This window comes from Camelus ferus, chromosome 32 (genome assembly GCF_009834535.1).
Source record: "Camelus ferus isolate YT-003-E chromosome 32, BCGSAC_Cfer_1.0, whole genome shotgun sequence".
NCBI lineage: Eukaryota > Metazoa > Chordata > Mammalia > Artiodactyla > Camelidae > Camelus > Camelus ferus.
Window position 1 is genome coordinate 7,715,852 of NC_045727.1, and position 12,862 is coordinate 7,728,713.

The 12,862-nt window shown below is 52.5% G+C and overlaps 1 protein-coding gene across 5 annotated transcripts in view; it reads left to right on the top strand.

Annotated features, from left to right (window-relative positions):
* The window catches only part of NOS1 (nitric oxide synthase 1), a 166,919-nt gene extending 155,683 nt beyond the window's left edge, over nucleotides 1-11,236 (top strand). For all 5 annotated transcript variants that reach the window (XM_032471388.1, XM_032471391.1, XM_032471389.1 and 2 more), the window contains 4 exons: nucleotides 608-756; nucleotides 2,085-2,279; nucleotides 3,856-3,974; nucleotides 4,920-11,236. In XM_032471388.1, the coding sequence (XP_032327279.1) occupies nucleotides 608-756; nucleotides 2,085-2,279; nucleotides 3,856-3,974; nucleotides 4,920-4,935 (479 nt within the window). In that variant the 3' untranslated portion in view covers nucleotides 4,936-11,236. The remainder of the gene's footprint in view (nucleotides 1-607; nucleotides 757-2,084; nucleotides 2,280-3,855; nucleotides 3,975-4,919) is intronic.
* The last annotated feature ends 1,626 nt before the right edge of the window (nucleotides 11,237-12,862 follow it).

Consider the following 12,862-nt stretch of genomic DNA (forward strand, 5'->3'; position numbering starts at 1 on the left):
GAAAACCCGCAAATGCAGAGCCTCAGATGCAGGGAGCCGCCCATGGGACTTGAGCATCCCTGGGTTTTGGTATCCAGGGCAGGTCCTGGAACTGATCCCCGTGGATACCAAGGGACAACTGTATTCGCTGTGTCCCAGGCACGGTTCTCATATTTTACATTTATTTCTCCCAATGACCCAGTGAGGTTAGATGGTACTATTGCTGTCATTTTGTACATTGGGACACGGAGACGTAGAAAGTTAGGTAAATTGCTCAGGATCACACACGGCTGAGATTTGAACCCAGCAGTCCAGCTTCAGAGTCTGGAGGTTTTTAGCACTCCCCAGTGGTGGGAGCTGCTCAGTGGCCGGGGGTGGAAGGAAGGATTAAAACCCAGAGAAGAGAAGTCTGCCGAAGTCTGAACACACTTGCCCGGTTTTGCCTGGTTTTGCCGTTTCCCTCGGTGAGTGCATGTATGCGTGAATACACAGACCGTCGGCCCCGGTGTCCGTGTCCCTCTGCCCACGTGGCACATGCTAAGGTTCCCAGCACCCCTGGCACCACCAGCCACCCCCTCCGAGTCAAGCATCAGAGCTTCCAGTGACATGAGATCTTTCCGGTCCCCAGGAATGAGTCCCTGCCCCATGGTCCTGGTCTTCGGGTGCCGACAGTCCAAGATAGACCACATCTACAGAGAGGAGACCCTACAGGCCAAGAGCAAGGGGGTCTTCAGAGAACTGTACACAGCCTACTCCCGGGAGCCCGACAAACCAAAGGTAACCCCCAGCCCGTTCACGGTCCCCCCACCCCTGCCCAACATACACGCAAGCTCGCACACACAGGCACATCCTGCTCCCAGAAGCCCCCTCACCCTTTCTCAGTTCTCCTCCACTGACATTGCTCTGTACTTCAGGAAGCAAGGAGCCTAAAAATATTGATTTAAAATATTTAACAGCACTTATTATACAATGCCACTTGTAGGAAATATCCAGAACAGCCAAATCCGTGGAGACAGAAAGCGGCTTTGTGGTTGCCGGGGGCTGTGGGGAGTGGGGCAGATGGGGAGTGACTCCTTATGGGTACAGGGTTCCTTTGGGGGGATGAAAAGGTTCTAGAACTGGGTAGCAGGGATGGTTGCACAACGTTGTGAACGTACTTAATGCCGCTGAATTGTATTGTATACTAAAGTACACATAAGTTTTATGTTATGCGTATTGTATCACAATAAAAATGTTTAGAGATAGGAATTTTAAAAATTAAACAGCCCATAAGCAAGAGACACGACAAGTCAGAATGGACACAGGACACGAGACTGGAGCTCGCTCCTAGTGGATCTTGCGGCGGGGGGTCTCAACTGGACCCCCCCAGGGCGTCCCAGGAAAGGGGCCAGGACAGCAGGGGAGGCGGGCAGGCCTTCGGACGGTCTGGGCAGCGGCTGCTTGACAACCAGCAAGGAAGTTCATCAGTGTTTTAACAGTGGGTACGGCCATGCCAGGACGTGCCAGCTGAATGTTGGGCTCGCCCAGGGGAAGTTTCCTGAGCAAGTTAAAGATGCCCTGGGCCAACCAGACAAATCCCCTTAGAGGCCAGATTGGACACCCGTGCCCACCGGATGTTCACATAGCCCACCTCTCTTATTCCAGCAATTACTGCAGCAGCTGGCTTTGCCCAGGTGGGACCTGACGGCCCCTCACCTGGCCCCCATCTCGCTGTCTGCCCTGGTGCCCTGGCACAGGATGCCTGCAGTGCCAGCCCCGCACCCAGACGTGTGCCGGCGTTAACACCCCGTGGGTGACCACTGGCCATTAGAGAGAGGAGCGGGTGGGCAACGTCCCTCCAGGGGATGGGTCTGGGGTGGGTGCTGCATGACTCCCTAGAGGGTCCTTAGCAGAGCTGAGCTCCAGAGTAGGGAGCAGCTCATCACACCCTCAGATCAGCCTTCCCTCCTTCCCTGCTTCCCTCTTCCCAGTCCCCTGCATCACTGCACAAAATATATACCTGCCCACGAGCCCCTGGGCCAGGCTCTGCTCCCCGGGGGACGTGAGCCACCCAGGATCACCCTGCAGCCCTGGCCCCTTCTCACTGGTCCTCCTGCTCCCCACAGAAGTACGTGCAGGACATCCTACAGGAGCAGCTGGCGGAACCCGTGTACCGAGCCCTGAAGGAGCAAGGGGGCCACATTTACGTCTGTGGGGACGTCACCATGGCCGCTGACGTCCTCAAAGCCATCCAGCGCATCATGACCCAGCAGGGGAAACTCTCAGTAGAGGATGCTGGCGTGTTTATCAGCAGGCTGAGGGTGAGTGATGGGCTGGCTTCTAGGATTCCTTTTCCAGCCCCCAGCTTCCTGTCTCCTTTTCCTTATCTTACCTGTCTTGACAATTAGGGGAGCCACAATGACATCCCTGCTCCCATTTTCCCATTTATGACTGGGGACAGAGGATACAGGTGGTCGCAAACCATAGTGAGAGAAAAGGAAGGGTGGCGGGTGAGCAGTTGCATGTAGTAAATATAGCAGGGAGCTGTGATGTGTGAAAATAACAAGTGGGTGGACCACTGGGCAGCTAGACAAAAGCCCTCCTAACCCAACTTTTCCTGCCCTGGAACCAAGCTGCAGCACTGCCCTGTGCAGTTGCGCAGGTTGGGTACTGCCCAAAAAGATTTGTCCAAGGCGGACAAGTGGAGGATGAAAGCCACCGCAAGCTTGGCTCTCCAGGCAGTGCACCTTGGCATGGAACTGCGTTCACCCCAGAAGGAGGGGTGCTTTTTCCTAATTTGCACAAAAGGCAAGTCACAGCGCAGCAAGCCAAGTGCTAACTATATGGCCAACTGCCCGAAGGGAATAAACTGAGCCCCAGGCCTCCACAGAGCTCCAGGGGTGGTCCCATTCTTCTCCCTACTTCTTGAATGAGCAGTAAGCAAAATATTTTTGCAGAAGAAGCCCTTGCTCTGATTCTGATGTTCAATCCTATTAGGTTAAAAAAACAAAAAACAAAAACTTTGGAGCAGTGGAGCCCCTCCACCTCCATCACTCGGTCTCTTTGGGATGAGCCTTGGGAGACACTTTTGTAGATTCTGCAGAACTCTGCGGAATAAGGTTGGAAAACCACCCCAACTTAAAATGAATCCACTCTACAGATGGGCAACTTTCCTCAAAACCTTTGGGACCAAGGACACCAGAACTTAACTCTGATGAGTGTGTGATTCCCCGACCACCACCTCTCCTCAGCAGGGAGGTGCAGTTTCCCCTTGTTTAATCCTCTGAGATGTTCTTAATACCCATCCGTCAGTCCTGCCAGAGGAGCTCCAGTGGCTACAGAAACTCTTAGATGCCACAAGTCCACCGTCACTTGGGCTGTTTCTTGAGTTCTTTGTTTGGCTGTCTGTTTCTGGGCAAAGCTGAGCTTCGGATAAACTCATGTGTCCCAAGAAATCTCCACTTTGGCAACCGTGGTGTCCCCTGAGCGCTAAGCGGGCACTTTTTCTTTTCTCCCTTTTTCACTGGTCCCCTCCGGGCTCTGATGTTTCAAACTAAACCCAGCCGTGCCCAGATCTGAACTTGCAGGATCGAGGAGAAGGGAGGAAAGGGGGAAATGGACAGGTTTCGACAGAGCCTCATCACTGTTTCTGGATGGTAACATAAGGGTTCTTTGCCAGCTGGGCTAGAAAGGCCCCATGCCCTGGAGGGCACAGGGTCTTGCCAAAACAGAGTCTTGGAGACCAGAGGGGTCCCCGGGGGGCCCAGGGTTATACCTCATTTCTTAAGAAACCATCTTCTTTAGGGATATTCCATTCCAGGGTATCACCATGTTTGCCTGTCTCCGTGCTTTTGGCTGGCATTTGAGGTCTGTTTCCTGGCTGTTTCTGTCCCCTAGGATGACAACCGGTACCATGAGGATATTTTTGGGGTCACCCTGCGCACATATGAAGTGACCAACCGCCTTAGATCTGAATCCATTGCCTTCATCGAGGAAAGCAAAAAAGATACTGATGAGTAAGCTGGGTCCATCCCATGGGCAGGGTTCCAGGTCCTGACGGGCAGGGGTGTCTGACTTCACTGTCCACAGTTTTCCCACGTGGTGTTCCCAGCCCAGCACTGTCAGCACCACCTGGGAATGTGTTAGCAATGCAGGTTCCCAGGCCGCCCCAGCCCTGCTGAGTCTGAAACACTGGGGTCGGGCACAGAGCCGTTTGTGTGTTTACACACAAGTGTGGGAACCCCGCCCTTGGATGTCACCTTCCACCCGGTGCAGATGGCTCTCGTCACTGCAGATTCGTTATTCCTGTTCACTACGTCTAGTGTTTACATCCCCTCCCTCGCCCCCGACCTCGCCGCCACACTGCTGCTGGCATTCTCAGCGATGCAAACTCCAATCGTTTTTGGTATTATTTTGAAAATTTCACTTGTCCTCTCGAAATTGCCGGAAACGGCCTGAGGTACCAGAATACTGGGATTGAGTCTCGCTATTTAAACCTTACGTTACTGCCTTGACATGTCCCCCGGATGGTAACGTCCCTCCCCCAGTCTCTTCCACAGAATACCTCCGACCCACCCCCGCGTTAAACCTGGTGGGAGTTCAGCCGTCTCGTTCTCAGTGGGGCACGCACACTCCATTTCTTATGAGTCCTCATCTCCCCTCCTTGCAATGACACAGAAGTCTCAAAAACAGACTTTGGGGTCCAGCCGGCTGAGGTCACAGCTCCTCTAGTTGTCAGAGAGCTCCCTGAAATGTCCCTCGTCCTGGCTGGCTGTGTGGGTGTGGGTGAGCATTCATTCATCGTTCATTCAGCCAGTCAGGAGGAGCCCCAAGACCCTGGGGCTGCCGAGGAGATAAGAGACAAAGGCCAGGGCTCGGGTGCTTGTCTCTGGGTCTCTCTAGAGAAACAGAGCAGCCTTGCTCCTGCACCACTAACTCCCTCCCCACTTCTCCTCCTACAGGGTTTTCAGCTCCTAACTGGACCCTCTTGCCCGTACGGATGGCAGGGTGGCCGCCCCGCACTCGGCGGGGGTGGCTGCGGGTTCTATAAGCGTGGACACCGCTGAACTCTTCCTCCAGCCCCCCCGCCGCGGCCCCCACTCTGCCTTGTCCTGTCGCCGTGTCCTGGTCCTCCTCTCCTGAGTTCTCACCTCTCTGTGGTTTCCTTGGCCCTCTTGGGTTTTCTCCTTGAGTTTTCCTGCTGCAGTGCAATGCCTTTATAATCCGCAGTGGCTCTTACAAAACCTGTCTCCCTCCCCCTTCTTTCTGACAAGGGCAGATCTCCGCTGCATGAAACCCCTGGAACATGGCTGTGGCTCGTGTTAGGGTGTTTTCTGGGGTTTGCCCTGGAGAGGCTGCAGGGACCAGGCGGAAGAGTTTTCTGAGCTAGTCCCTCAGCTGTTCAAATCCTCCCATCCTTTTTTATGATGACGTTCTGGTCGTGCAAGCGTGTGTGTGTGTGTGTGTGTGCGCGCGTGTGATGGGCCTGGGTCTCCGTCTGTCCTTTTGCCCGTGTAAGCATGTCGCCTGCAGACTCTCGGTGCCACGAAATATGCCCCGGCCCCTGCTGGGACCTCACGCGTCCATAACTAAGGGTCTGTGCTGGTATCCCTGAAACCCTTGGAAGCATCGTAATTGTCCTGGTTTTAAAGGATCAGGGCACGGAGGTGGGGTATGATGATCAAGGGGGAAATCTGCAACGAAAGGGGGAATCACAGCATTGGATGATTTAGATACACCAGGTAGCAGAGCCCTTACTGGGAAATTAACCCATTTAATGGATTGGGCAAACCTGCTGCCAAGCAACCCCCGCCTGCCCGCCCCAGTCAGGATCACCTGAACTGGCCCTCCCCAGGCAGTCCCACCCACAAGACTGAGAGTAACGTGGTCCAAGGGAATGAGCTGGAAATAGGAACCCCCCCAGCTTTGCCACTGGATAACTTCAGACATCACCTGTCCTCGTTTCCCTAGTCACAATGATGTTATGAAGCTAAAAAAGTAGGACTGGATGGAACTTTAAAGTTGTGGAGACTGGAAACAATAACCAGGAAGAATATCATTGTTATTTTTTTATCCCCCACCCCCAAATGGGGCTTGCTTTTTCAGCCCTGGGGATAAAATAACCGAAGCCAGTGAAATTGGATCAGGTTGGAGAGGGAGACCATCACGAGGCACCTCACGGCTTCTTCCCAGGTGGGGAGAGCCTGCCCTCGTGCTTTTTGGCCTTCTAACAGACAGTTCCCCCACATTTTTAACCCGATAAAATAATTTGGACAAATAAATTATCCCCAACTCAGATCAGAAACGGGCAGCAAGGAATCTGGGCAGGTGCAATTTCTCCCTGGCAGGTACCCAGCTCAGTTCATCTTCTTGGATGAAATGGGGTGGAAGGGTTCCCTTTCTACATGTAAGTGCTAAAAAGTCAGTGGTGAGAGGCACCCACCACAGCCAAGAAATCCCACTGACCCCCAGGAACTGCCTTCCCCAGGGCTGAAAGGGAGGCAAGCAGCCAGGTCTGGTCTTCTGCCTTGTTTGGTTTGGTTTGGTTGCACAGAAAGATGGCCTTCCCTTGGTATACTGCACATGGCGCTTCTTCCTTGATTCTCAGTTTGGGGGTCTGCCAAAGGGAGAGTGCCCTGGCCCTCGGTGGAGGGACCTTAGATTGGAGGTGCCAGAGGGGAGTCCCCAGGAGGGGACAACCTCAGAGACTCTTAAAGACAAAGAGTAAATCTATCTCACCTTTTTTCCACCCTCCCTGGCAGCCCCCGCTGGTGTCACATCCCTGGCACCCTGGGGTTCGACCTCATGCCAGTTATGATTCCCCAGCCTGCCTTTAATCCTGTTTTCTCCTGCTCAGGCTCCCGGGGCACAGAGACCAAGAACTCGGCATGCCCAGTTGACCCTTTCTGACCTGGAAGGAAGCCCATTCTAAACCCTTTCTTTCCTGCAAACTTAGCTCTCCTCCCAGGGGCTTCCTTTCCAAGCCTTCGAGCCTTTTGGAGATACCTCTTAAGATGTCATTAGCTCCCCAGGGACTGAAATGCTGTGTCCAGCCTCCATCACAGAGGAATTAATCAGCGCTCCCCTCTCCAAATCAAGCTTTATGCATGAAAGCTTTTCCATCGCCAGATAAACACTTATGAGCACTTACTCCATGCCAGGCACCTTCTTCAGAAATCCCTCCCCTTCTAGTAGCAAGCAGACAGATGGAAACATCATCTTGTTTTATCAGGGAATCCAAAGAAATTATTATATAACCAGGATCCATCTTTCTTCCCAAGAAGGATTTTGTTTTTAAGTAAATGCCTCTCAACCCCCAACACAAAGTGGCTTTGTAACTCCTGGCTGGAAGACAGGAGACTGGTCTGATGTGTTTCTCACAGTTGCCAAAATCTCTGATACCAAAAGCCTCGCTGTAAGGAGCCTATCAGGAGTGGAGCCCTGATTTCCGATTCCACTCTGACCCAGGGTGGCTAAATGCTGCCCTCTTGTGGTGGTTTTTTTAGTTCCGTCCTGGTAGCCTGCAAGTTTTGGTTTAGCAGTCGGTGAGCAAAAAACAGGGTTGACTGGGCATTGGGGGGTTGTCCTGGTTTCTCTCTGCCTCTTGAATTGGCCAACAGTAGCTCCAGCTCCATTTCACAGAAGTGAGTTTGGCCAGGAGGAAGGAGACGTCCCCTACAACAGTCCTATTCCTGCACCTTGGGTTGCCAAAGCAGCAGAAATAAACTCCCTGAGTGGAAACGGGTTTTCTCTTGGTTTCTGTGGAGTCAGACAGCCCGGTATCTTTGCTCTGTGGGGGGGATGCTTCAGACGCACCAAAGTGGAATTTTAGAAGCAGACCTGAGTCCAGATACTAACTCTGCCTCTGTTTCTGTAGACAGCTGTGAGTTGGTGACCTAACCTTTCTGAGTCCACATAACCACCTGTATACCAAGGTGGAGTAAATGAGATAATGCCCATTAAGTGCCCGGTTACAGTACCTGGCCCAGTGTAAGGTATCACTTTTTTTTTTTCACTTAATCTGTATCATTTCTTCCCTCTCCAATATGTAGAAGGCACAGTGTCATGTACAGATCAGAACACAGTTCCTTCCTTATAGGAGGTTTGGGTCTGTATGCAGAGACACAGGTCTTAGAATCTGCCTCAGGTCTGGGGCTTGAGAAATTGATGGGTTTCCACCAGCGGGTTTGGGAAAACAAGGTGGCCAGGCTGTGGGAAGAGTGAGCGGAAAGGCATGGATGGGAAGCATGTGGGGTGAATCAGGGCTCCAGACACAGCAGCCTGGCTCTGGAAGGCTGAGGGAGGTGGAGGTACACTGGCAGGGACAGGTAGGGAGCGGTGAGTCGCATGCCAAGGGATTTTTGGCTTTATTTGGTAGGCAATAGCACCTTAGGAGTGTTTTGTTTTTTTTTTTAAGGGGAAAATAAGGTGATTGGGGTTATGCTTGGGAAAGAATGTTCTGGCTGCAGCGTAGAGAGTGGGTGGCTGGCCTTTTGAACTATCAGTGGGTTATTGCAGTAACCCAGGGCTCAAATGAGGGCAGGGGCAGATGTAGTGATAAGAGCATTCCAGGGGTTGAATTCCCAGGACACTGATCTGTGGTGGAGGATGAGAACAAAGGGAAAGTCGAGAGTCTTGCCTCTAGGCTGAGAAAGGGGTCTCAAGAGAAAAAACAGGCTCAGAGGAAAGATAAGTCTTGGGTGTTGACATAATAGCCAGCTTCTCCCCGAGTCAACAGGGTGGATCATTCCAAGGTCCAGCCACGCTTAGATGTGCTGAAAGAGAACAGACCCCAGGCCGGCAGACATCGGCCTTAGAACACAGGACCTTCTTGCCAAACACACTCTCAGCAGCCACCTGCTTTGGGTTTCCAAAAGAAGGTCAGGTTTTGCCCCAAGTACAGAAGCAAGTGAGATGTTCTGACCCAGATCATGGTACAAATGGTTCCTGCCAGGATGGGCAAGCCGCTGTCTGGGCCCCCTCAGTCCTACAGCATCGGCCCCTTTAAATTCATGACATTCAGAAAAGCGTGGACTTTTTGTTTACTTGTATGTTTCCATCACTGCTGCCCCTTCTCCAGCTCTTCCCCGAGCCCACCCTACCCTCCGAGCCGTCTGTCTGAACCCGCGTGTTCATCTGAGGCTGTCTGCCAGTGACAAGGAAAAAGAAATATTAATCAGGGTTTCCCAAGTGCCCTGTCCACGCTCCCTGTCTTCTCCTGCATCCAAATGTGCCATTTGGCTCAGGAATTAAAGACCAAGAGCTGGGATAGAGGAAAAAGGATTTGAAAAGCTGAGGGAGTGACCGTGCCCCCTAGGGACTCAACACAGATGGTTGTCATGCACCTGAATTTGGCCTTTTGGGACTAAGAGTAGCCTGGCCTCTCCTCTCTCTCCCACGCCCACCCCGTCCCGGGTCCACCTGCCGGTCCCTGCCAGGTGTCACAGCCAGCTCACCCCAAACACTGATGTGTCTCAGATGTGAGGACCTGCACAAACTGTCACCCCTGGAAAGGGGCTGTTTGGGGTCTGTTCTCTATCAATACTTGTCAGCCGCATGCAAGGGATGCGATCAGGAGTAAAAATGCCTTGGTATGTTTCTGAGTTTGTTGCATCCCGGGATATCTCTGCATGGTTGTGAGCAAGCAGGGCAGGTGTGTCTGGTCCAGAGCAGAGCCCTTTCTTAACCAGGTGGCCCTGGCAGGCAGGAACGAATCTGCCTGAAGAGGCAGCTTTCCATGGTGTTCTAGCAAATGACTCCAGGCCATCAGAGTGCTCAGACGGGGCTCCCGGGGGGGCTCTGAGAGACTCTGGTCCAGGCTCTATCAGTTTGAGCACTATTGGCGTTTGTTGCTGGAGAATTCTTTGTGGTGGGAGCGTCCTGGGCATTGTAGGGTGTTGAGTGGCACCCCTGGCTTCTACCCGCCGGGTGTCAGTAGCAGCACCCCCGCCCCCAAGTTGTGACAACCAAACATGTCTTCGGACGTTGCCAGATGTCCCCTCGGGGCAACAGAATCTCTACGGGCTGCCCCAGGCCTTCTCACCATCGACCTTCTGGAATAATCAGAGCATTTCTCAGCCCAGTGCTTTTCTTTCTATTATCTGCTGCCAAATTGAGAGTTGACGGATTTCAAGAGGGAATAAAAAAAAAGTGTGGTTTCACTAGCTCCCTCCCAAGACGGAAGGCATGAGCCCCATTTTGGTAAGCTACCGTGCCCTTGGCATCCATTCTGATTAAGACCCACGGAGGCCCGTGCCCTCCCGTGCCCCCCGCCTCGCCTCCGCCCCGTTTTCTGTGTCGTTGTGTTGTTGTGATTGTCAGACCCACTCCGGGCTCAGCAGTGGTTTTCCCGGGTGGCCCTGGGGGGCGGCCCCGGGTCCCTGTGCCAGTGGGTTTCCGTTCCGGGGCTGGGGGGCCGGGGAGGTGGGCCGAGCGGGTGTCGCCTCTCACCACACACATGCTGCCGGAAACTCGGATCCCCCCTACCTCTAAGCTCTCGATGCTGCTAATCTCTGCCAAGTGTCCCGTGTGCTCCAGCACCTTCCCCGAAGGACTGACGCCCGCCCCACGCTCTCTGCGAGGTTGTCCAGGCCACGCCCGCCGCATGCCCCTCTTCTGTGCTCTTATCTTCTAATTGGATGGAACTCAACACACGTCTACTTATGCCTGTTTGCATCATGGTCAAAATATTAAAAAGTGGACTCGACTCGACTCACTGTGGTCTTTTGTTTGATTGGCTTGGAATGCCTCACGCCTTTGCTCCTTGTCGCAGTGCCCAGTCGGCGTCCCCAGGAAGCCCATGCTGAGACAGAGGTGGCAGGAGGCTGACTGGGGGAGCACCCTTGGAAGGGAAGGGGCTGTCAGGGGGGAGCTGGAGCTGCGATACTGTCTCAACAGAAACTTCAGCCAACCCTGCAGGGAATTCTGAAGATGATCTTGTAGAGCTGTCCCATATGGGACAAGAAGACCCCACAGTCTGCAGCAGAAGCCATGCCCCAAAGGGCTGAGGTCGTTCCCATAGCTGGGGGAAGAGTTCTTGAACCCTGACCTGGGTCTGGGTGGCACTTAGCACCCGGTCCACCCTCCTTCCGCTCACCTTTGCCACCATCACAGCTGCATCTGTAAAAAGGGCGCCAGAAATGGTCCCACCTTCAGCCCCAGCCCTTCCTCCCTGTATCCACCACCCTGACACCCTAAACCTCAGTCCTGGCGGGCTTCAGACCCAGTTTCAAAAGGAAGAGTCCTCAAAAGCACTAAAAGGACAGATGAAGAGGAGCTGACCCCAAACACCCAGACAGAGCGGCCACTCTAAATGGGTCACCTCGGGGAGGGGGTCTTAAGGCTTTATCATGCTCTCTGGACATGGCCACTTAGATGCTCTGGCCATTTTCACCTTCACACCTACTTCCTGGTCATAAAGCACCAACACTAGATACCTTCTAAACTGCAGAGGCACTTACCCAACATCAAGCACCCCCTTCACACCTTTTCTGACTCCTCTGCCCCATCCACGAGCCTCAGGCCCAAGTTCCAGCATGGGATGCAGCTCAGAGAGGAAGCAGGGAACCTGAGCACCCGGCTCTACGCTGCCCTCCAAAATTAGCTGAATTGAAATAACAGTTACCCGGTGCCAGGCTGCACAAGAATGACACGTTATCATCGCTCTCCCCAATTTAAAACTTGGGAAACGGACGCACACGCAGCTGAGCGAGCTTGTACCAGGTCAGCGCAGTGAGCAAAGGTTAGAAGTCGAGTTTGAGCCCGGACTGTCTGGCTATGGCATCTTCACTTTAAACTACCACCTGATTGTGGACCCTCCCCCCCCCCAAAAAAGTTGCCTAAATCAACTGTACTTAAATTAAAAAAATAAAAAGATCAACTATACTTCAATTTAAAAGAAAGTCTAAAAACCATGTTGCCTGCCATTTCAGTAAACAGAATGTTGCCGCCTTCAAGCCAGCAGCCGCGCCTGAGGGTGCACCCCAAGGGGAATTTGGGATGGAGAAAAACAGGGAACTAGCCCTAGATAAGATGCACATCAAAGGAATGATTTCAGTGAGCCCAGACTCTTGCATCATCCCATATGTAGAAAAGCATTAAAATGCTTAACTTGAGATGTCTAGGGTTTTTTGTGACTAATAGTAATCTTTTGATGTTCGAGTACTTGTTTTTTTCAGCAAAAACGCATATATATCCTGGCTCCTCCCTTACCTCTTTGGAACAGCTCCTCAGAGCTCTCTGAGAGGGTATCTTCCCGGGCTATGGTCTTCAGTAATGTTCCCTATAAACATAAATAAAATAAATACAACATGATTCTCAACTTTTAGGTTGTGTTGTTTTTTTCCAGTCAACACAGTGCTGCTGCTAAGAAACCCGGACAGTCACAGTTCAAATCCTGGACCCTCCACTTCCTAGCTGTGCAACTTTGGATAAGTTGCCTAACCTCTCTGTCCCTTTATTTAATAGGCGGTGATCATTTCAACTTCCTTGCATTGCGATCGGATTAAATGAGTTAAGATACGCAACACACACAGAACATGATGGAATGGAATGGAACAGAAGAGAATAATCTTGTACACCAGTAAATTAGGGTCCAGCTATGGTTCCGTCCAACTTTCTCAGCCCTTTTATCTTATCGAAGCTCAGATGGCCCCATCTTGATGCCATTTGCCATTTGATACTTAGGCACAGGGTTTCTCAGGTCTCCTGCCATCATGGGGGCCACTGGTTTTGAAAGCCAGTTCCTGGCCTCTCGCCACACCTGCTCATTAGCACTTGCTGGGGATAAGGTCTGACACCGCTCACGTCTTTAACCAGCTCCCCCACAGGACTCATACACACGCGGGAGTTTTGACAGGCCTAGCCTCAGAGGTGGCTGGGGACAATGTAACATTTATATGCATCC